Genomic DNA, 22,131 nt, shown 5'->3' with positions numbered 1-22,131 from the left:
AGCCTCCCAGTACATATCCGGACTGCTGAGTCTATTGAACTTTTTAAATCTCAGCTAAAAACTCACCTCTTTGCACTGGCTTTTAATACTAGTTGAACATTACATTTTTACATTTGTATGTGTTTTTTTTTAAATATTTTTCTAGTTATTGTGCTTTTTATCATGTTTTTAATTATTGTTTTATTATTGTACTCCCATTGTGTTATTTAATATTTATTGCCTGTACAGCACTTTGGTCAACTGAAGGTTGTTTTAAATGTGCTATATAAATAAATAAAGATTGAGATTGAGATTGAAAATAGTGACATTGTTGTATTGGTTTCTTAAGATGTTAACACCTATTCCACCACTTATCATTAACCTTATTTAAAAGTGATTGTCAGAATTGGTGTATATGTCTATTGTTGATATACGGAGAGCATCTGCACTCTGATATTTTCACGACGCAAGTGTTTAATTCTTCCAGCGGCTGACTAAAGGACAGGATGAGCTACCTCAAACTTTACAGATCGTATCGTAAAAGACATTTTCCAAAGCAAATTCCCGTAAATGTACACCTACTTGGCAATACAACCTGATGTGATTCTGAGCAGAGAACAGATTGAGGTCTGGAAAGTAGAAGAGGAAAACACACACACACACACACACACACACACACACACACACACACACACATACACACACACACACACACACACACATACCATGTATACATCACTTCAGGGGACATTACATTGACTTACATGCATTTCCTGGAGACTTATCCTAACCTTAACCATAACCAACACATGCCTAACCCTAACCCTAACCCTAAACCTAACCAGGTCTTCACCCTAAAATTAATGATTCCCCTCATTTTGTCCCCATAAGGGAGGCGAGTCCCCACAAGTGACTGTGTAAACAGATTTAGGTCCCCACAAGTATAGTAATGCTAGGCCACACAAACACACACACACACACACACACACACACACACACACACTCACACTCCAACACTGCTAATGTTGTATGAAGACAGAGCGTAGATTGACCACTAGGCTGCACTACTGCGCAGCCTATCAGACTGCAGGGATTCACATGCTGTGAGAAACATTTATTCATGTTTTTTTTCTTTATATCAAATACCTCATCTTAACAGCAGTAGTTCCCAGCTCCTGTTGTTGAGGCCAGTGGAGGGAGTGTGTTCAAGTGTGTTCCTGAGAGCACATGAGGTGGAGCATCTGCCAGCTACAACAACATGTCCACTGTAATCATGTCATCCTGCCTTCCTCAGATATCACTGCAGAGGTGATAATGGCTGCTCCTGATAAAATGTAACTTTATTTAAAAGTTCAGTCTGTGATCCAAAGTGAAGTCCCATCAGAATTATACATACAGCACTGAAGCCAGGTTGTTTTTACACACAGACAAATAATACTACAAAGTTAATGTTATTAATATGTGGTCAGTTTTTTGTTCAGGTTTATTATAACCGATGCATGAATGTGCGTGCAGCATCTGAATGTTGCTATATACTTATGTGATACTGCGAGTCCTTTTACATTATAACAAGTCATCATATATAACATCTCGGAAAATATGAATGTGTACATTTAGTTTTAAATCTGTCAGATGAATGTAGTAGAGTAAAATATGTAAAAGAGGAGTCAAATTAAGTAAAAATAATCAGTACTCAGTAAGACAAAAGTATAACCAGGATTATAATAACAAACTGTGGCTGCGAGGGGGTGAGGTCGTCTTTCAACCAGAAGGTTGTTGGTTCGATCCCAGCCGGTGCAGTCAACATGTCGATGTATCCTTGTGAAAAATATTAAAACCTGAGTTGCTCCTGATGGTCAACCGTGTGTGTGTGTGTGTGTGTGTGTGTGTGTGTGTGTGTGTGTGTGTGTGTGTGTGTGTGTGTGTGTGTGTGTGTGTGTGTGTGTGTGTGTGTGTGTGTGTGTGTGTGTGTGTGTGTGTGTGTGGTGTGTGTGTGTGTGTGTGTTAGCTTCCCTAGATCAAGTGGTACTGCTCTGTATGAATGAGGTGTGAATGGGTGAATGACTCGTAGTATGTAGAGTCTACATTCTACACACCAATTTCCTCACTTTTATTACCCTCGACCCGAACACCACATATGGCATAAATGTGTAGGGGGGTGCATAGTGTGCACTCATTGAAAATGTGTTTTTTTTATATGTTCTTCACAGAAAATGAGCCAAGGCCAATGAGTCTGAGGTTGAAAAAAGTATTAATTGCGTTCATTTTCTTTTAGTAAACACTGAAAACGGGTCCCACAGACCCAAACAGCTCACAAAGGTTAAAGGTAAGCATATAATAATGTTAAAATGTGCTAAATATATACACTGCAAAAACAAAACAAAAGAGGATTAAAAGTAGCTCACGACTTGTTTTATTTTTTGAAAGTAGCTCTCATCCTAAAAAAGGTCGGAGACCCCTGATGTAGAGTATGTTTGAGGGGGTCGATAAAGACCTGATAAAGTGCTGTATAAGTACAGTCCATTCACACAGAAATGCTGATCACTGACCAAATTGGGCGGTGCGGCTGGTGAGATAATTACATGGACTGATGCCACATAACTCAACATGTATTGTTGACTCTGTCCCTAGATGATCTTTTATAGACTTTTAGTTCAACATAAAACACGTAAAAATACAAATCAGCAAACTAACGTTCAAATAAAAACATATCTTCAGGAAAAGTGTAACATATACCATGTGTATTGACCTGATGAACCATAAAGAAGGTGCTTGTTCGTTATCACTTTATTTTCGATGAGTTCCTTTATGTCTGTCTGATAACTTGTTTGCATGACCCAGTTTACAAAAACGTCTGATCACTCATTGACATGATGACAGGTCACTCTTACAAACTGTTTCCTGTTTTAAAATGTTATGATGACCCAAAACTAGAAATCTAAAGAAATCTGTATTTTCCTCCATTCAGTTGATTGAGGAGACACCGGATGAGATACGGCCGTGACGGAGTGGATTAGAGGCGGGGCTTAATGAACATGCAAGGGCACATGCTCTATGAGCCCATTGGATGTGGAAGACCACAAGCAGATCTGGGTATCTATATTCAAGAGACTCCGGCCATTGTTAGCTTAATGTTCCACTGAGCAACTTTCAAAGTGGTGCAGAAACGAGTGCTAAAACCCAGAAATTATTAAGCATTTTACCAGCTCCGGTTTACTCGTCTTGAAGTCAACATTTTTTTTTACGTGTTTGTGGTTAGAAGCCCGAAATAAGGTCTGTGGTTCATGTTTTGTCCTACGACATAAAATAAGTCAGTAGATGACTAAATAGACTTCATCATGCCCAACATAAGCCACTTTTAGGTTAGCGCTGGTGATGAAGTGTTGTAGTTTGTTTACAGCTTTACGTTCTATCTATCTATCTATCTATCTATCTATCTATCTATCTATCTATCTATCTATCTATCTATCTATCTATCTATCTATCTATCTATCTATCTATCTATCTATCTATCTATCTATCTATCTATCTATCTATCTTTTTGTTGAGGGAGCCCTTGAGATGCTAACTTCTGGGTCAGCCTAAAACAAATACATCGTCACTGCACCTCTCTATACATCCATGAATCCTACAGGGATCCACAGCTGTTGCTCTCGGTCTGTTTCGAGGCCTTCACTGCAGCTCTTCTCTCCTACAAGCAGCCTTAATCAAATCTGGCCTGAAGCAGTTTGTTTGGTTTGTGGTTTCTCTACAGAGGGTGACTCCTTCAGATTCATATTGTTCTCTGGTTCAAACACATTTCCTCACTATTGGGGTATTTACAATTCAGGCAGCTACAGTTGTAAAGTTGGAATGTTTGGTATGTGGTCAACACTTAAGGCCCAGACACACCAAACTGACACCAAAGAACACGTCCTGACGGAACACGACTGTTGTGTCGCCTCACGTCTCTGCGTCTTGGCCAACAGTCGCACTGGAACACACCGCAAAGACTTCAGCCGACGGCCAAGTAGCACGTACGAACTGCGCATGCGTGAGTGGCAATAACTCTCCTTACCAGCAGGCGGTGGTAGTGTGTATTCGTCATTCAAAAGAGGCAACAACCGGAAGACAGACTGCGTGATAACCGAGAGAAGAAGAACAGACTGCGTGATATAAACAAACAACAAATAGCGTGTGCGTTGGTCTTCGGTTTCTTCATTCCAGATCGATATGATGAAAAATAAACTCTTGCGTCCAGCTGAGATGAAAATGAAAAAGAATAGCCGTCTGTGTGTGCCTTCTTAATCGTTTGTTTGGGTCCCTCACTTCCGTTTCGCTTCTCATGCACTGATTCACTAGCTGAACAGCCAATCAGACTGGTTTCGGCCGAAAAGGTGTCGGCACGGCTGAAAAGACACAACGGTGCGGGACACACCAATCTGAGTAGGGCGTGTCGATGCTCATCGTCGGCCTGACGCCCATCGACGGCCAAAATCGACTTGGTGTGTCCGGGCCTTAACACCCAAAACAGACAGGAAGTCGGTGTCATCACACAACAAACAAACAAACAAACAAACAAACAAACCTGCAGCCTCTACTATACAGAATTCTGCCTTTCTATTTAAAAAAGAAACACAATACTATCCCATTGCGATTTTTTTGATTATATTATCTCAAAAACACAGAATATGACACACCATCTACATTTCCTGTAAATCATCCATTGAGTTCACGTTTCTTTCAAAATCCTAACTGTACCAATATGTCTATAATTATCTTTTCAGAACTGCTTTTAATGTGGAATTTATGGGTAGTTTTTAATGATTTTATACGACAACAACAAAGGGGAATATGACCCCATAACATGCGACCAATTGAAACTGTAGACTGTTAACTAAACAACGTATTTGGAAACCTTTGGGATAATGTAACCACACAACTCAACACCATGTATAAGTTAGACGTTTTACAGACATGTCAGTGGAGAAATGTTATGCTATAAATTGAAAGCTTCTCAATTAGGTTGTTTAATGTAAAGGGCTGGTGTCAGCCCTCAGTCAACTCAATATGGATGATGAGTTGCACTAAAAAAACATGTCGCTTTATTGTAATGATGTTTACAGTTAAACAATAAAGGAGATAGTTTCCAGGCTCGCATTCCTTGATTACCACGATGTGCAAGTCCCAATCAAACACATGTGTAGGACATCGTCCATCATTCGAGTGTTAACAGGGGGAAAACACATTCCTGTATTTACTGTTATGATTTGGTTTCTGCTGCAAGTTTTGGTTCATCGGGTTCATTATGTAAGTGACCTCTGCTCTGTGAGCCAACATATTCATTTACAGTACATGAATGAACATATAGTGTTTGTTCCGCTCAATATCTTATATCAGAAGCGTCTGAGTAAAGTAAGAAGAAGGGATAAAGAAGGATGAAAGATGTCGTCCATCTGTTAGGCAAATGGAGGGATGATTGGAGGAAGGGAAGTACGAAGGGAAAGATGAATGGATGAAGTGAGGGAGGTATGAATGAAGGGTCAAAGGGATGTTGGGAAGGAGAGTTGAAGAGATTTAAAGAGAAAGGGATGAAGGGTCAAAAGGATGTAAGGAGGGAGAAATAAGGAATGTAGGGAGGAAGGGACGAATGGATAAAGGGATGTAGGGAGGGATAAATGGATGATGTCAACTAGGGAGTGAGGAAAGGATATAGGGTCTAAGGTATATAGGGAAGAAGGGATGAGTGGGTGTAGGGATGAATGGATGATGTGAGAAAGGGAAGAATGAAGGGTCAAAGGGATGTAGGAAGGGAAGGTTGAAGAGATGTAAGGAGGAAGGGATGAATGATAAAGGGATGAAGGGAGGGATAAGGGATTTAGTGAGGAAGGGATAAATGGATGATGAAATGTAGAAAGGGAGGAAAGGATTTAGGGTCGAAGATATGAAGGGAGGAAAGGATGAATGGTTGAAGGGAAGAATGGAGTGAGGGTAGTAGTAGACAGTTTCATGAAACTTGAATATATTAGTTACATTTCACCACTTCATATGAGTAAATTGATAAGAAGGCAAATCATTCCTACATAGCTTGAGTTTAGCACAAAGAGACAGAGGCTGATGAATGAGTTTAATATGGATCTGAGTTTTATGATTGAGTAATAAATCACAGTTGTTGTGAAATGCTTCTGTAGACTACAGCAGTACGTACAGATGGAGCAAATGTCCCCGTGGAACATTTTCTTTTTCTTACATAACAGTCTTACATGGTGTGAATGTTAGCCTACATGTCAGTGTTGTTAAACAGACTGTATAGTCATAGTTAGTGTAGGAGAGTCCGTACATGGCAGGTGTGTGTGAGATTTCACGTCTGTACTCTGTTCCCACCACTGCTGTACACACTGTGCTTTTTTCCCCAAACTGCCTTGTTTTTACTCTGTATACACACTCATGGACACTCTGTCTCTTTTTGACCCAAACAATAAACTTGGTATGTTACATCATTCAGCCACCAGGTAAATATTCATGACCAGATTTGTTTTAATCCATATATTCACATATGTATTGAAAGTTATTGGTTGCGATAACCATTCTTTCTCTCCATGTTGGCCATGAACGAATGCCTTTCTAAAGGTACACCAATGTTAACACCTGTTCACACAGATGGAGTCAAAGTAGCACACACTTTTTTCTCACAAACCTGAAACCTACATTTTTCTCATCTCTGATTTAGCAGTTCTTTCTCCTGTTGCCATTTCCAGGTTCATACTACTGGGTTTGGTTTAGAACATGTTTAAAATTCCTGAATATGGACAGTGTTTACTTTTACATATGTAGGATTGTAATACTTTTACAATAGCTGCATATCTGTATTGCTCCATAGTAAAAAGACATGAGATCCCACTTTAACAATAGAAGGAGGTTTAACCTTTTGGCTAACTCACACTGTTTATACTTCACGTTAAGCTTAAGTTCAACTTTAAAACTAACTTTAAACAATATGAGGGTTGTGGATTCTGTCCCACGTCTCTTACCTTGGAATAGACCTGAGATATCACTTATTTTTCAAAAGGGGGACCTTTAACATACAATGGTTGCTATCTGTTAATATGGTAGAAATCAATAATTTGTGCAGGACATTTTATATAGGGTTACGGTTTTGCAGAATTGTCTAGTAATGACATTCTTGTTGGCTGATTGGGTTGACAGAAACCCTAACCCTAACCCTAACCTTCTTGATTTGGCTCAGACTGGTAATGCATAATTTTAAGCTTTGCTTGAACTTTGAAATGCATTTTTGCACAGAATGAAGGTTGTGGATGTTGGGTTGGCATGGCAAGCATGGACAGGAAGAATGATTGCAGCAACAAATAACCCTTGTTGTGTTGGCAGGTGGACATTGATTCGATATTAATTCATGTATCTGTTAACCTTTTGAGGAGCAATATAGAAGTAGTATCACCAGCTGGGATGAAAATCTTGATACTCAAAAGGCGTGACTTCCTCTCACATTGATGCTAACCCTTAACGCCAAGCTTGAAATGTAACACATGCTTCATAGCTGAATCTCAACATGGGAGGACATTTCAAGCCTTGTTATCATTTGTAGTGGTGAGCAAGTTGTGAGTCCGCCTCAGAGAGTGTGCTACAGTCCAGTGGAGCAGAAGTGGAATTCCACATCTGCAATTATTGAACAACGGGGGTGCAAAATAAGTATTTGAGCTGGAAAGGAGAAACGAGTAGAAGGGGAGCAGTGAAAAAAAGTCAGGCAATGTGAAAAGTTAGGAAACAACTGAAAAAGCACTGACTCATGACCAAATCCATTTTTATTCCTCTGTTTACTTTATTCTAAAAGAAACAGACAGGGGTATACTGTAAATGAGATGATACACAACATTGAGGAGGTAAATATTAGAGAAAGGAATGACATGGTAAATAAATGCAGGCATCAGAAGGGCATTTGAACACTCAGAAAACTGGCGTTCCTTAGTACAGGAGACAACACACAGTACAGTACGTCCTTTACAGTCAATACTACAATGACTCTGTCGTTTACACAAAATCATATTGGCACTTAACGAAACAAAATGAATGTACTGGGTATATCCTCAATCCAGGCTACTCGGTAACAGGCACACAGCTTATTACAAACAGTGGCGTAAGGCACTATGCTTAAGATCAATCGTATGTATTTGTTGTTTCATAAGTGGTACTTTAGAGTAGCTTCACATTCATTTTCAGAAATCCAACAATAGAAAAAGGCACACAGAATGGCTGGCAGAGGAACTATGAACACATCCCTCAGAAGGGATGGGAGACTTTAACGAATCCATGAAGTCAAAAACATACATGTGCACAAACATGTGTTATAAGGCACTGTAGTAAAACATTATATATGTAGTAAAAATAAAATAAAGAATAGAGTAGGTGGTATGTACACCCGGGCATTTTAACATGTTACAGAAACATACCCTGAATTACTGTTTCTCCTGAAGTCAACAAAACAGACAAGACCAGGATATCATCTTTCTCAAAACTACTGAAACAACTATTACATTAAAACATATTTTTACTTCAACAAAGACTCAAATTGATGTTGCTGCTTTAAAAAGGATGCTTTTCTTACTTTAATTGTGTCTGTTTGTCTGTTTTTGAATTCCTCAGTGGGAGGGTTTTGTCTGTTGACAGAATCTAAACCATGGTAAGACCAGAAGACTCTCCCAAACTACAAGTACTGCTCCCTTTTCTCTGGTGGGGTACTTTTAACATTTGGTCTGCAATTCAAAAGGGAAAAAAAGACACGTTTCAGTCAAAGTACAGTCACAGCGCATACACAAAGAAAACTAAAGAAACATTTACAAAAACACCCAGAGGTCATAGGATATAAGCGAAATCATGAATCAGCGCAACAGAACCACAAAGGGTTTCAAATTATTGTTAACTTTCCACCAATAGGGAGACAGAGGAGGGTTGGGAGGAGAGGGTTGAAATGGAGGAGGTCGTCTTATCTCTCACATATCCTTTAAGAGTCCATATTTACAGAAAAAGAAGAAGGTGGGGGGGGGGGAATGGGAGAAGACAATTCATCTTGATTCCCGACAAGACTGATAAGGTGCAGATGTAGTACTGAAGAAAAGAGAATATTCTACTATCCAAATTTAGGGTCTAAGCGATAATGGGGAAAAATAGGGGAAGACAGTGGTTGGACAGTCGGACAGTCCTCGATAATAAGGCAGGGGCTGATCAGTCAGGGAAACTAGTTTCACTCAACAACTCTGCCCTGAATTAGAGGAGAGAAGAAGACAGTCAGAGAAGAACAGGATTAGAGGACAGGAGGGGAAATAAGAGACACATCAAGACCGCTCAGATTCTCCAACAGCTGTGTAGGGTTAGGGTTAGGGTGAGGATTAGGCTGAGGGTTAGGGTGAGGATTAGGGTTAGGGTTACTAAGAAAGAAACTAGGGTTGCTGTCGAATTGTCAAATTTGCTTTGGAAGGTTCCTTACATAGTAAAATGACCCAGAAGTACCTAAGTGACGGCTAGGATAAGAGCTGTTTGAATGCTTTAAAGGATAAGGAAAGGAGCTTCAATGCTGTCTTTATTATCTCCTTTAGCTCAGGAAATACTGGACCTTCCTTAACGAAAGGAAAGAAGAAAATGCTGTCCCACAATACCGCAAAGTTTTGCGTGAAAGGACTTTCGGGCATTCACGGAAACAGCCTATGAGATTGTTTAAGCATAACCCTAAACCTTCAGAGACTCTTCCTCCCTCACCGCATTCAAAACATCACTCAAAACCCACCTGTTCAACACTGCATTCAACCACTGACCAACCCCCCCCCCTCTTTTCTGTTTTTGTTTATCTCTTTTTGTATTTTTCTTTTTTTTTTTTTATTCTTTGTCAAAGCGTCTTTGAGTTTTTAGAAAAGCGCTATATAAGTCTCATGTATTATTATTAAGCCTAAACTCAATTTATGCCATCGTTTATCCAACTGCCAATATTTTTTTAACTTTCAACACTGTGTTAAATTAAAAGACGAAATATGAACGCTACGCTGATTACTGTGAAATGATCAGAAACAGTCAACATTTCCAAGTGTTGACTGAGTGTGGGGTTTCTTAAACTTTTTTGTAAAATGTTTGAATGGCGAGTCCTGTGGATTAATACGTGTGGACAGAAGGGCGATGAGCAACCATTACATTTCACTTACATTTTTTTATCTAATCTCCAACCTTGGTAATGGAGAATATATTTTTAACTGCTGTCCACGTTCATAAAACAACATTAAAATAACTTACAGGGCAAAGGACAGTATCTAGATAGATTTTTGTAATCCCTTGTATGGAAAACTGTAGTTTACCACCGCAGACATCAATCACATCTAATGACGTATCATAAATACAACGCTCAGTGTAAGTACAGTCTGATTTTTTTAGCACCGCAGTCTCCTTTCCTAAGTACTAATGAATTCTTCTTCACATCTTTCCGTAACCCAGTTACATTTTTCACTGATTTCTTTTGACAATTCCACCGCAACCAAGGATTATTGGTGATTATAAAGATGTTAGCAAAAAGAGGAAGCTACATTTCAGTAATCTACAGTTTTAAGAGATGACAAATGTCAAATGAATATTAATAATGATGGACTGGGAGGGAAACTACAAAATATATGTTGTAGTTAAGTTTGTAGCCACTTTTTTTAAATATGTTGATGGATACTTATTAGCTTTCTCTCTGAGAGTTAGATGAGAAGACCCAGCTCAATATGAATCGAGAGCTGCAAGGTTTTTTTTCTTTGGACTTAGCTTTACAGGTAGTTTTTCATCAGACTTGTTGTTGCGCAATCCCTATTCAAAGCACAGCTGCGAATGACAGACCAGCGACGACTGACATCCCCCTTTTATTTAAAGGGCGCTGGGATTTTTTTCTATTGACCTGACAACCCCCCAACCCAATCTGACAAAACAGAGCACTCCAGAAACAAGTGTCTACCGAGAAGAGAGGCCGGAAATGGGGGGAATGGAAGCAATTCTAAGAAAAGTGAATGGCTTTATTATCTGGAACAGTGATAGACAGGCTCTCTCAGGAAACAGGAACAAGGGATATGTATGAGGGAGCATTAAGAGGGAACTCAAGAGTCAATTAAGCCCACTGTTGAGTTTTAAAGGCTCTAATGTGAGGCACTTTTTAAAAATGAAGCAGAAATCACAGCTGTTTTAAGCTTCATGCTAGCTTATATTAACTCTCTGTGTACGAGTGTAGAATAGCTTATGATCCACAGTGAGATTACCCGTGTGTGAGAATAACATGAATTAGCTTAGACTGCTTCGGTTATACAGGAGATAAAGAGGATTGTATGAATGTGGAATGATGGTGTTAGGAGATGGAGTATTTTGGTGATACGTGTTGATGAGAGCGTCTGCTTGTTTTTAGTGTAGCGTAAAATGATGAAATTATCCTTAACAGCATTCATACTTCATCAAACTCTTTAATAACAACAATTTATCTCCACTACTGCAGTTCACATTGTGTCTTCATGCTCAAATGGTTGTTCAACACTATTGTGGACTATTTGAGAACTAGCTTCTTCTTTTTCAGACAGGAAGTTTGTCAGAAATACAAAATAATGGCTGCCTGAGGCCTTAATTATTCAGGACGCTGAACCTACCTGCGTCCTCATTGTCAATTTGGTTATGCTCACCACAAGTAGCCTACTGTAAACAGTCTTCATTAGGCTACTGCAATCAAGTCCTGGTGATTTTCTCTTGAATTGTGGAGTGGTTTTATAACCCGGAGACAGTTTACAGTCAACAAATGAAAACCACTAATTGGTGGGTATTTTATTGGCTGATTTTTTAGGACTTGGACCTTCTGACTTCTCAATGACTTCAGAATGGCCTTCCCACTCTTTTTTTATCAAGCAAAATCAGGCAGTTAATTTCTTTCTGCTAATTTTTTATGAACATCATTCTTCTATTTGGCTTAGGTTAGTTACTGCCAGTAGTTTTGAAGTAAGGGCTTACCCTTCACACAATGTAACTGCACCAGTGGAGAGTGAATACACAAAGCAATATGGAGGCAATACACAGATGCAGCTCCAACCAGGAAGCAAAGGACGTGCTAATGAACGTTCAGCAAATGTCTGCAGTATCGTTATTTCTAGCTCCATGTCCATTCTCTCTGCTTTGGTACACTTTACATTTATCTTTCATTTGTTATCTTTTTATTTTAAAGTGTGAGTTTTTGTGGTGAAATTATAGCAGCTGCACTTACAGTACTTGAGGTCGATAAATAATGACATTACGGCAAATGAGAGGTTTCCATTCACAATAGAGTGATGCAGTGATTACGTTTTTTGGTATGCGGACCCAGAAGTTAGCATCGCAAAGGCTCCCTTATTAAAAAGTAACAGCATTTTTCCATTGGATTTTGAAATATTGCAGAAAATAAGCGTTTGGCAAACACACGTTTAAAATGCTAACGCGTTTTGTTCAGTGGGATAATCCCCACATATTTACACAATTATTTTATTTTTGAAGCGTAACTTGAATCACCAGAATTAAAAAGCTAACGTTAGGCTATAAACAAACTACATCGCGGTCATATTACTTCATGTCACCGACGCTAAGCTAAACGCATTTAATAGTCTAATTAAGTTACTGTTTTTATGATACATATAAGCTTCGGACATTATATATATATATCCTTTATTTAACCAGGTAAAGACTCATTGAGATTAAAATCTCTTTTCCAAGAGCGACCCGTAAAGGGCTGCATTCATGAGTGAGGTATTTACTGACGTATTTTATGTTGTAGAACAAAGCGTGAACATCTCTTAAGCTTTTATTAACCAAATACCTTATGTTATTGATCTCGAGGGAACTCATTTACGGGTCTAGGACTCATTACTGCACCACTCTATTGAAACTCTATTAAATCATTATAAGATGGATGATTGACATACAATATGGAGGTTATTTAAGGTTTTTGCCACCAATAGACAACTGGTGGATATTGTGCTTGAGTGTAATACTGTTTGTGTTCCTGTGTCTGTATTCATGGCAGTGTGTGAGTCCTACATAAATTGCATGTATGTACACTCGATAGTCTCTTTGTTTTTTGTTTCTGAAACAGGTATAATTTGAGGAGGAGCATGTCCGATGCTCTCTGTTTGAGTGGCTGCAGGGAGGGGGTGGGGGTTACACGTACTCCCTGGTTGTGGAGGGCTGTGATTGGCGGTAATACTGCTGCCCTCGCATGTCCTCTTTAGAGCAGGAGCAGCACAGCAGGCCGCCGCCCAGCACCGTCAGACTGGCCGCGGCCCAGCCCACGAACAGGGCCGAGCCAAACTCATACCTGTAAGAGAGAGAGAGGAGGAGAGGCTGTTAGGATGACAGTTATCCAGTATGGCTGTGAGTTTTAATGATTGCAATTTGTTATTATTGACTCTGGGTCATTGGATGGCAAAAGGAAGACCTGCTTTAACCTATTACATTCAATATTCAAAGATTCAAAGGTTTTATTGTCATATGCACAAAGCTACAATGTAGACAATGACATTCTTCTGACCTGAGCTCCTCCAACAATGCAACATATATAATAAAATACAAAAATACAAAATACTGCAAAAAGTCTATTTACATGCCAATAGAATATGGGATATGTACAAGAACAGAATATGAAATTAAATAATGTAAATTAAGACAAAATTAAATATGTTTTTTTGCATACATACCAAAGAATATCAACTGCAGCATATAGACAAAACAGTCTATTAAACCAATTGACTAATTCTCAACTACTTGTGTCAAGTACAAAACGTTATTAATTGACTTACTTTAACACAAACCCAAATATTTTTCTAAACCAAAAAGCTTTGTTGCCTTAACCTAACCTGAGTGGTTTCCTGTAAACAATTACGTTTAACGTAAGAATCCAGTATTTGCATGTATATTGACATGTGCACATGTTATGGGGGTAAGCAGAGCATCAAAGTTTGAAGCGTTGGTCGATTGACTAAACTGGAATGTTTTACAAGTTGGGAGTCCAAATCTGTTCCTGGTACTCAGACACACTTTTTGTCTCTTACTCTTTTTTTATTACATTAACAAGTAATTTCTGAGATTATTTAAAAAAATATATATATCAAGAGGAAAGAAAAATGCAATACTGTGTTCACATGAAATAATCTAGTGTCTAGTGCTGAACCAATTGGTTAACCGAGCATTTTGTGTCGCATTATTTCTGCAACAAACCCTCCTATGGATAATCTGAAGTTCTTGGGACTTTGATAAGAAACTGGGGACATTAGTCCAATGCCTCAAAACAGTCCAAGACTATATGCATACACAAATTGATTTTCTTAGCTACTAAACTGTAATTATAATGACAAAAATGTAAATGTAACATGTGGACGGTTGCATGTTTAATCTCAAGCCTCTTGAGTTGAGGTATTTTGCAGTAGCAGTTCTTTCACATACCTTGCGTTGGGTGGTGTATTTGGGTTGAAGAACTGATAGGACACCTGAGTGGCGTACCAGGACACAGACACCAGGGTGCAAAGACCTGTGGGGGGACAAAAGATTAATGAGATCGCTGCATTAATGCTCGGCTAAGCTAAGCCCGTAGCTGCAGCAATGAATGGAGAGTCCTGATTCAGTTAATTTTCTCCCCTGGACTCGTGGTTTATGGCTGAGGTCAGCGACTAATGCGTCTAAAATGACCACTTCCTGTCCAGCAGGGACTCTAATTACTAGAGAAGACCTCCGGTGAGAGATTCAGGCTAGAAAAATACCAGACGCCTCTCTTGCTGAATGCACTGCAGTATGTTATTGGTTTCATGAACAGCAGAAATCTCACCTGCGAGCAGGAAGAGAGCTCCTCCGGTCACAGCGATGCGGGATTTGGTGGTCGGGTTGTTATCTCCCACTTTAGTGCACTTCATGCCCACCACGCTGATGATCATGCCCATGAAGCCCAGCAGCACCGACACCACCATTAGGGCCCGACATGTCTGGATGTGGACTAGATAAAGAAAGGAAAAGGAGGAGGCGGAGATGCAATAGAAGATATGGAAAAAAGGGAGAGTGATTTGAAAGAGAGGAGAGGGAAGAGTGAGGAGATGAGAAATAACAAACAGTCCATCACTTGGAATAAAACACACATTTCTGGACATTAAAGTGATGATTAGAAGGGAATGAAGCTACAAATGCTGATTGATGGGCGACCACATGCATTTCTGACAGAAAGCTCATTAGGGAGAGTCCACCACTGTCCTGTTTCCCGGCCGGGGAATTCCAACTTTTAGGACCTTAAATGATCTTGCAAGTCTTTCTCCCGATCATTCCAGTGTGGTTTTGCCTTCTCAAAAATCGAATGTGCCGCCCACACAGGCCTCGGCGCGCACATAACTTAGTGGGAGGAACATATTTACACACAAATGCACAAAATCTGCACACATGCGTTGACTGTAGGTGGAATAGACACAGATGAAACACACAACTCTCTCTCTCACACTGAGCAGCTGTAGGAGGCCTGCTTTACATGTTCCACACAGTGGGATTAGTGTGGCTTTGTCACAAAGCAAGATTGTTTTCACGGCGCTGTCGCCACAGCGATCAGACGATGCTGCCTCAAACGCTCACAGAAGTGTTTGAAGCGATGCAAAGCGCTTAATGATACTGTCAGAAACTGATGGAGTGCCGCTTATTTACAACAGGCAAGGGGATTGTTGAAATCACAGCGGCGGTGGAAGTAAACATGCAAAGCCCAATATCCTGATCTGATATCTGACAAAGCAAGAAGAATAGTTAAAGGGTTTTTAAAGTGAACATAACTGAGCCTTTCATACAGGGTTAACAGCCAAGGTCACAGGCATTAGCTTCAAATAACATTGGCTTAAAGTGTACAGCAGTGTGTTTTCACAGAATAGGAGGAATGCAAGGACGAAATCATAGAAAGTCACAAACACTTTAAATCACATTTTTTAACAAAAACCATAAGGTCAATTTCCACTTTGTACTTTTTAAATTGTTAGGGTTAGGGTTAGGGTTTAAGCTCCGGTCTGTCACTAGTTGAGCTTTTGGATCTTAAATTCTGGAGAAAAAAGATTGTAAGTTTACATGAGTGAATATTCTTTGTCAAACTAATTGACATGTCAATAGTTGAGAATGTTCTGGAGATTAAAAAAAACAGTAAGGTAACCTTGAGTGGAAAGAGTTGATTCAAAATTGATAAAAACAAAAGAAAAGCTGCCAAACATCAAGAAAAGAGCTATTTAGAGGTTATTCAGGGATAATTTCCTGTCAAAACTCCTGCTAACAAGGTCAAGAATCAACGTCATTATCTAGAAAAGTTTACCAGAATCTTATCTTCTAAAGTTCTAGAAAACAAATGCCTTTTACTACTATTTACAGAATCAGCAAGATATTTCAAATATAAAGTAATTAGGCGCTTTCACACCGGAGTACTTTCACCCGTACTTTTCCCGTTTAGTTCCGATAGTGCCTGGAATTTTGCGTTCACACCAAAAAGAGAACATAGTTCAGAGAACTTTTACCCCCATTTGTAGTGCCTGCTAGAGAGGTGGTACTTTCCTGGGGAGAAAAAAGTACCAATTTCTATTGGCTGGGCGAATTGCAAACCACGCCCCGTAAACCTCAGAAAAGCTTTTTGAAGCCGCCATTGTATTTGCTGGCATTAGCATTATTAGCATTAGCATTAGCCCCGCGCACCAACGGAGAGAGAATAACTTATGGCAACACAAAATAAAACATGGGAGCGGTGGAGATGAGGAGGTGTCGGCGTTCTGGCGATTTACTCGGAAGGCTTCAGTAGAAGCTGCTGGGAGTCCCAGCAGCTTCTACTGAAGCCAGTCCCCAACTCCGGGGACTTCCGGCCGGGGGACTTCGGGTGGCAGTATACGCCGTGAAGTTGTTTGCGGCCTGCCAGTAAACCCAAAGCAGAAGAAGAAGAAGTGACGTCAGCGGCTTCATTTGCGTAATCCTCTCTCAGGAACTTATTCCGGTGTGAACGCGATCTGTACTTAGTTCCATGGGGGAACTAAGTGCTGGCACTAAGTGTTGGGCACTAAGTACGGCAAAGTACTTGGTGTGAAAGCGGCTAATGATTAGTATAGAAATATCTTGGCTTTTTCTAGAGCGTAAAGTTATGGAAAAAAAGATAGTGGGTTAACATTGATTGAATATTTTTTTGTCAACTGTTTCCCAATTCAAGAAAGATGTTTTCCACTGATTTAGATAAGAGAAAGTCAATTAAAACATTAGGAAAGCTTGACAAATGTCAGGAAAAGAGCTATTAAGAGGATCTTAAGTGACAATTTCAAGACAACACCTCTGTTTACAAGGTGAAGATTTAACTTACAATCTTATCTAGAATAGTTTAACCAGAAACAAAGTCAAAGTCACACTAATCTTCAAAGTTTCTATAAAAAAACGCCCTTATTATCCGAGATCAGCAATGGATGAGTTTGTCAATTGTTTTGACCAGAGTTTTCACTCACACATTGTGGTCTTCAAAGCTTTGGCAAAAAAACTATTAATTGGACCTGTTGATGTTTTTGTCAAATTCCAACATCAAGAATAAAGCACCAGGCTGAACTGGACACAACAGAACAGGACTGTGTGTTAGATCTTCAAACAGGCTGTAGATCAACCGTCAGGCAGGAACCTAAAGTCATCATTTATCATTGTGACAAAAACACACACACCATCATTCATGGCGCAGCAGTGAAGTTCAGAAGCTGATCTGAAGGGACTTATGATGGAGGGGAGAGAGGATGGAACAAACTTTGAAGTCTGATTTATGGCTCCACAGTTTCTTTTGATGGAGTCTCTGAATAGTCTTCATCAGAGAGAGTTCTTTTCTTTCATCCACTCTGAGTATTCTTCTGTATTTCTGAGGGTGTGCAGAGGTTAGGGCCAAATCTGAGCAGTTTGAGTTGATGACAAACTAGGTGGCCGATTGGGGGCTTTTGGGGTAAAGCAAAGGCTAAAAGGAGAAAGAGAGGGGGCCTCTCTCCAGTGCCAAGGTTGGTGTGTGTGTGTGTGTGTGTGTGGGTGTGTGTGTGTGTGTGTGTGTGTGTGTGTGTGGTGTGTGTGTGTGTGTGTGTGTGTGTGTGTGTGTGTGTGTGTGTGTGTGTGTGTGTGTGTGTGTGTGTGGGCATTGTTAGGTCCCATTGTGAGGTAACCGGTGACTCTATTGCACATAATATCTGTTTTCCCACTCACTACACAACCATCAAAAGTAATTTCACTTACTTACTTTCACTAATTCGATGCTCTAAATTGTAAGCAAACGTTTAGTTCACTTAATCAGTTAACAAGGCCATATCCCAAGATTAAGAAGATATTATCATATTTTTCTGTGCCAGAGATTTAAGAAAAAATGTCAATGAGCCACGCTGTTGCTTCGGCTGTTCCTCCATAAACCATTTTTTGAACATCAATCGCACATACTGCTAACTCAAATACTCACAACAGCACCAAATGTAGATCAATCAATGGCTGAAAATGTTGTCAAGTGCACCGTTTCCTTCTGTTTGAGTAACATTTGCATTCTTGAGCCTTTTGTATAGTAACTATTTGTGATTTTAGAAATTTCTAACTTTTTTCTCAGAACTCTAATAATTTTTTTTATCTTTTGTTCACATCCAAAAGCATTTCACATGTGGCCCTAATCCTGTTTCGTAAACATGATATTGCTGACTTCTTATTCTTTTTTGCACTCCCAATGCTAAACCAACAATGTTGTAAAATAAAACTGTGCAGTATGTACTAGGAAATATACTATTTACTAACGTCATTTGGCAGCTACTCTACTATTATTTTCTATTTGTTTAACTATATTTTGTATAACGCTGCCACTCATCTTTCCTTCTTTTAATGTATACTAATTATTTGAACACAACTAATACTGTTTTATTTGTGTCTTTATCGGTCTCTTTGCTCAACAATGTAAATGTACCCTCTGTGGGACGAATAAATGGATCCTGATTGTGATTGGTCAACCATGAGAAACATATATAGCGTTGTCCCTGAATACATTGGACAGTTGCTTGACCAGGCTGATTTTATGATTACTCATATCTAAAGTTTTAGAGTACCGTGACAATGTCCTTATCTTATAAATCCCAAGTTCCTTTAGGGGAGCACAGGGAGACTTTGACGTGAATTTACAATGCAAAACCGGCGACAATGCACGATTCAAGGTTTACGAATGTGACCAAACAGATTGGCAGAAGCAGGTTATCTTATCAGGTTTTCTTTAACATCGTGCTAAGATGTGTCTGGTTCTGAAACGCTGTCCTTTCAGCACCACCATTTGCACTCATCTGAGAATAAAACCCATCCTTCTGTACTGATCATCGTCTCCTATTTGAGCGTTTAGAACCCGCAGCAGATCCAACAGTTTCCACCACGGCTGCTGGGAGTCACAGTCTGGTGAACAATTAGCTCCTCCATCACATGCTGCTCCCGCTGCGAATCTAGAACTCACATCAGTCGGATCAAACCCACGCCAATGGGGTGTTTTAATCAACATTCAGAACCGCGGTGTGCCTGTCTCTGACCCTTGGACACATGATTGAATGCTCATCTTGCTCCATTTCATAATCTGTCTCGGGGGGGGAAGCACCTGAGTAAAAAACCTGTGATTGATCAAGAATGCTCGGATGATTTCAGTAATGTGTCCTTAACCCTTAAAGATGAATTTCCTCACTGTTTGTCTTCACACTGAGTCGGGCTGTGTTAATGGACAAATGGAACAATGTGCGCGTGTGGGGACGCCGGAGTGCATTCTGGGAATATCTCTGGTGTTTGGCCTCAACACTGCCCTTTTCTTCTCCAAACAGTCCCTATTCATACGCAAAGACAATACGCCGTTCTTATCGCCGCGACGCACCAAAGGAGATGGGAGATCAGCTCACAGAAAGTGTTTTGATATACACCAAAATGTTTGCAAAGTGCCTCATTTGTTGCTCCAAGGCAAGCGTGACAAGCACACAGCAGAAAGCACATATAACCACAGACAAAAAGTGCTCATTGTTTTATGAAAATGACTTCTGAACCGAACCCCACCCTGTAGTCTCTCATTAGAATCTCTAATAGGATGATTTAAGCAGACACTAGATGGATGGATTCCTATAATCTGTGTGCCATTAATTATGAGTCACTAGGTCCCATTTACAGATTGGAGATGACAAGAGGCTCATATTCGGAGCTAATTTATGTCTTAACCCCACATTCCTGACCCCCTCCCACTCCTCACACATTACACTTCATGATGTTTTGGAGCTTTAATTTGAACAGAAGCATTCTAAGTGAGATTTACAGCTTATGAGTTTAATATGTCCCAGATAGCGAGAGCTTGGGGACTTGTTTACTCTCTTTATTTTTTAACAGCCAAGTTAATGGGCGAGTTACAATAACTGTTATGATTTGAATTACAACGTCATGGATATTTCACCCGGGGTAATTTAGGAAGACAGATTGAAGGTGATGGTTTCACTGGATCTTTCTTTTGTCATCCTTTGGCTCATGAAAAGTCACATAGAACTTCATCACGGCCAAGAAACACAACAAGCCTTTCTTTGTGATGTCTACAAACAGATTATTGCCTTATCCAAATGTAAACTATGGTGTACCGTCATCTGGCAAATAAGCTAAGGGAATATCCTTTAATTATCTACACAGTTCCCCTTCAAAACCACTTAGATTTTCTTTCACATTTAGTTAATTATATGATTTTTCAAATAAGATAATTATCATACTCACAATATTCCTTTATCATTTAATATCTTCAAATATAATGTAGATTCAATCCCTGGTCAATTGTACATTTAGGGAAAAAACGTGATTGTTTCTGTTTCCTTGTTTATTGTCTTAAATGTGTCCTTGTTGATGTTGCAAATGGAGCTGTTGTGATACGATAACATTTTCAGACTTGATCTGACAATAAAAGTATCATCGTATTGCATCGTATCATGTCGTTTCGTAGTATGAGTTAGGGTTAAGGTTAGGGTTAGGCTTAGCTTAACCAAACAGTCTACAAGCAATTGAAGGCATGAACCAGTACGAGTTAGTGAGGATTATGTCGATCCAATATAAAACAAAAAAGTACTCACTGTCCAGCGAGAGCATGGAGTCAAAGATCTTGCACTGCACCTGTCCCGTACTCTGCGAGGCGCAGCTCATCCACAGCCCCTCGTAGAGACCCACGGCCGTGATGATGGCATCGCCGGCGTACGAAGACTGCTTCCACTGGGGCAAGGCGATGGTGGAGATAATGCCGATCCATCCGCCCAACGCCAGGAAATAACCCAACAACTGGAGCCCTGAGTTGGCCATCCTTCTCTAAGCTCTGTCCCTGGACTTCTGTCTGCTCACGCTCACTCACTCCCTGTTTTACTGCGACTCTGGTATGTCGTCTTTGAGCAAATCCTTGTGGACACACCTGTAGGAATCCTTTCACTTTTATTGTTCACTTCTTCTCTATCTGGTCACTTTTTGCTTGCATCTGTAGATATCCTCTCGTCTGAAAATCTTTCTTTTATTTCTTAATAGTCCCAAGCTGGTTTTTGCCCATCAGTTATGACGATGTCTCCCCTTAAGACTGTCCTGTCTGATTCCTTGATCTCTCTGGGGCTCAGTCAAAGTGGAAGAGTAAGCCTTTTAAGTGGTCAGTGGTTCAGTTCATCAAGCATTGTCGCTGCACTGCCTCACTCTCTGCATGGCTTCTTCCAATCTTCACTCTCTCTGCTGCTGGTATACTTTCCCCCGCACTACAATCTTTCCATCTGCTCCAGGCTCAAGTGGCCCAATGAGGGGTAGCAGAAAAAAAGGAAAGAAAGAACGTGAACACAAAAAGTCCTTAACAGGCTGACCATTGAGGGATGGGGTGAAGGGCCGGCTGTGATTGGATTCCTCTTTCTTGTAGGAACGCCTACTGGACGGGAAGAGGGATGGGCTGGTTGGAAAACAAGCAGCGTTTCAAACAGAGAGACAGAGAAAACAGCATAGGGAGAAATCATAATGACATGTTGCTATAAAATGAGAAACAGTCAAGCATGTCTTCCAAAATAGAGTGATGCGTTGATGACGTATTTTTGTCGGCTGACTCGGAAGCTAGCAACGCTGCGGCTTCCTCGAATAAAAGCA

General features: G+C 40.0%; 1 protein-coding gene across 2 annotated transcripts; it reads right to left on the bottom strand.

Moving 5' to 3' along the window:
* Window positions 1-7,763: 7,763 nt before the first annotated feature.
* cldn19 (claudin 19) lies at window positions 7,764-21,790 on the bottom strand. Of its 2 annotated transcripts, none has more exons than XM_034121842.1 (5): window positions 21,099-21,790; window positions 14,816-14,980; window positions 14,437-14,521; window positions 13,166-13,312; window positions 7,764-9,235 (listed from the first exon to the last, which is right to left on the bottom strand). In XM_034121842.1, the coding sequence occupies exons 1-5, from the start codon at window positions 21,319-21,321 to the stop codon at window positions 9,199-9,201; spliced, it is 657 nt and encodes a 218-aa protein (XP_033977733.1). In that variant the 5' UTR covers window positions 21,322-21,790; the 3' UTR covers window positions 7,764-9,198. The 2 variants fall into 2 exon arrangements, with proteins under 2 accessions (XP_033977733.1, XP_033977732.1); XM_034121841.1 differs by having other exon boundaries at window positions 7,764-8,729.
* Window positions 21,791-22,131: the final 341 nt, after the last annotated feature.

Source organism: Trematomus bernacchii, unplaced genomic scaffold (genome assembly GCF_902827165.1).
Source record: "Trematomus bernacchii unplaced genomic scaffold, fTreBer1.1, whole genome shotgun sequence".
Classification (NCBI taxonomy): Eukaryota; Metazoa; Chordata; class Actinopteri; order Perciformes; family Nototheniidae; genus Trematomus; species Trematomus bernacchii.
This window is presented reverse-complemented; position numbering and strand designations above follow the sequence as displayed.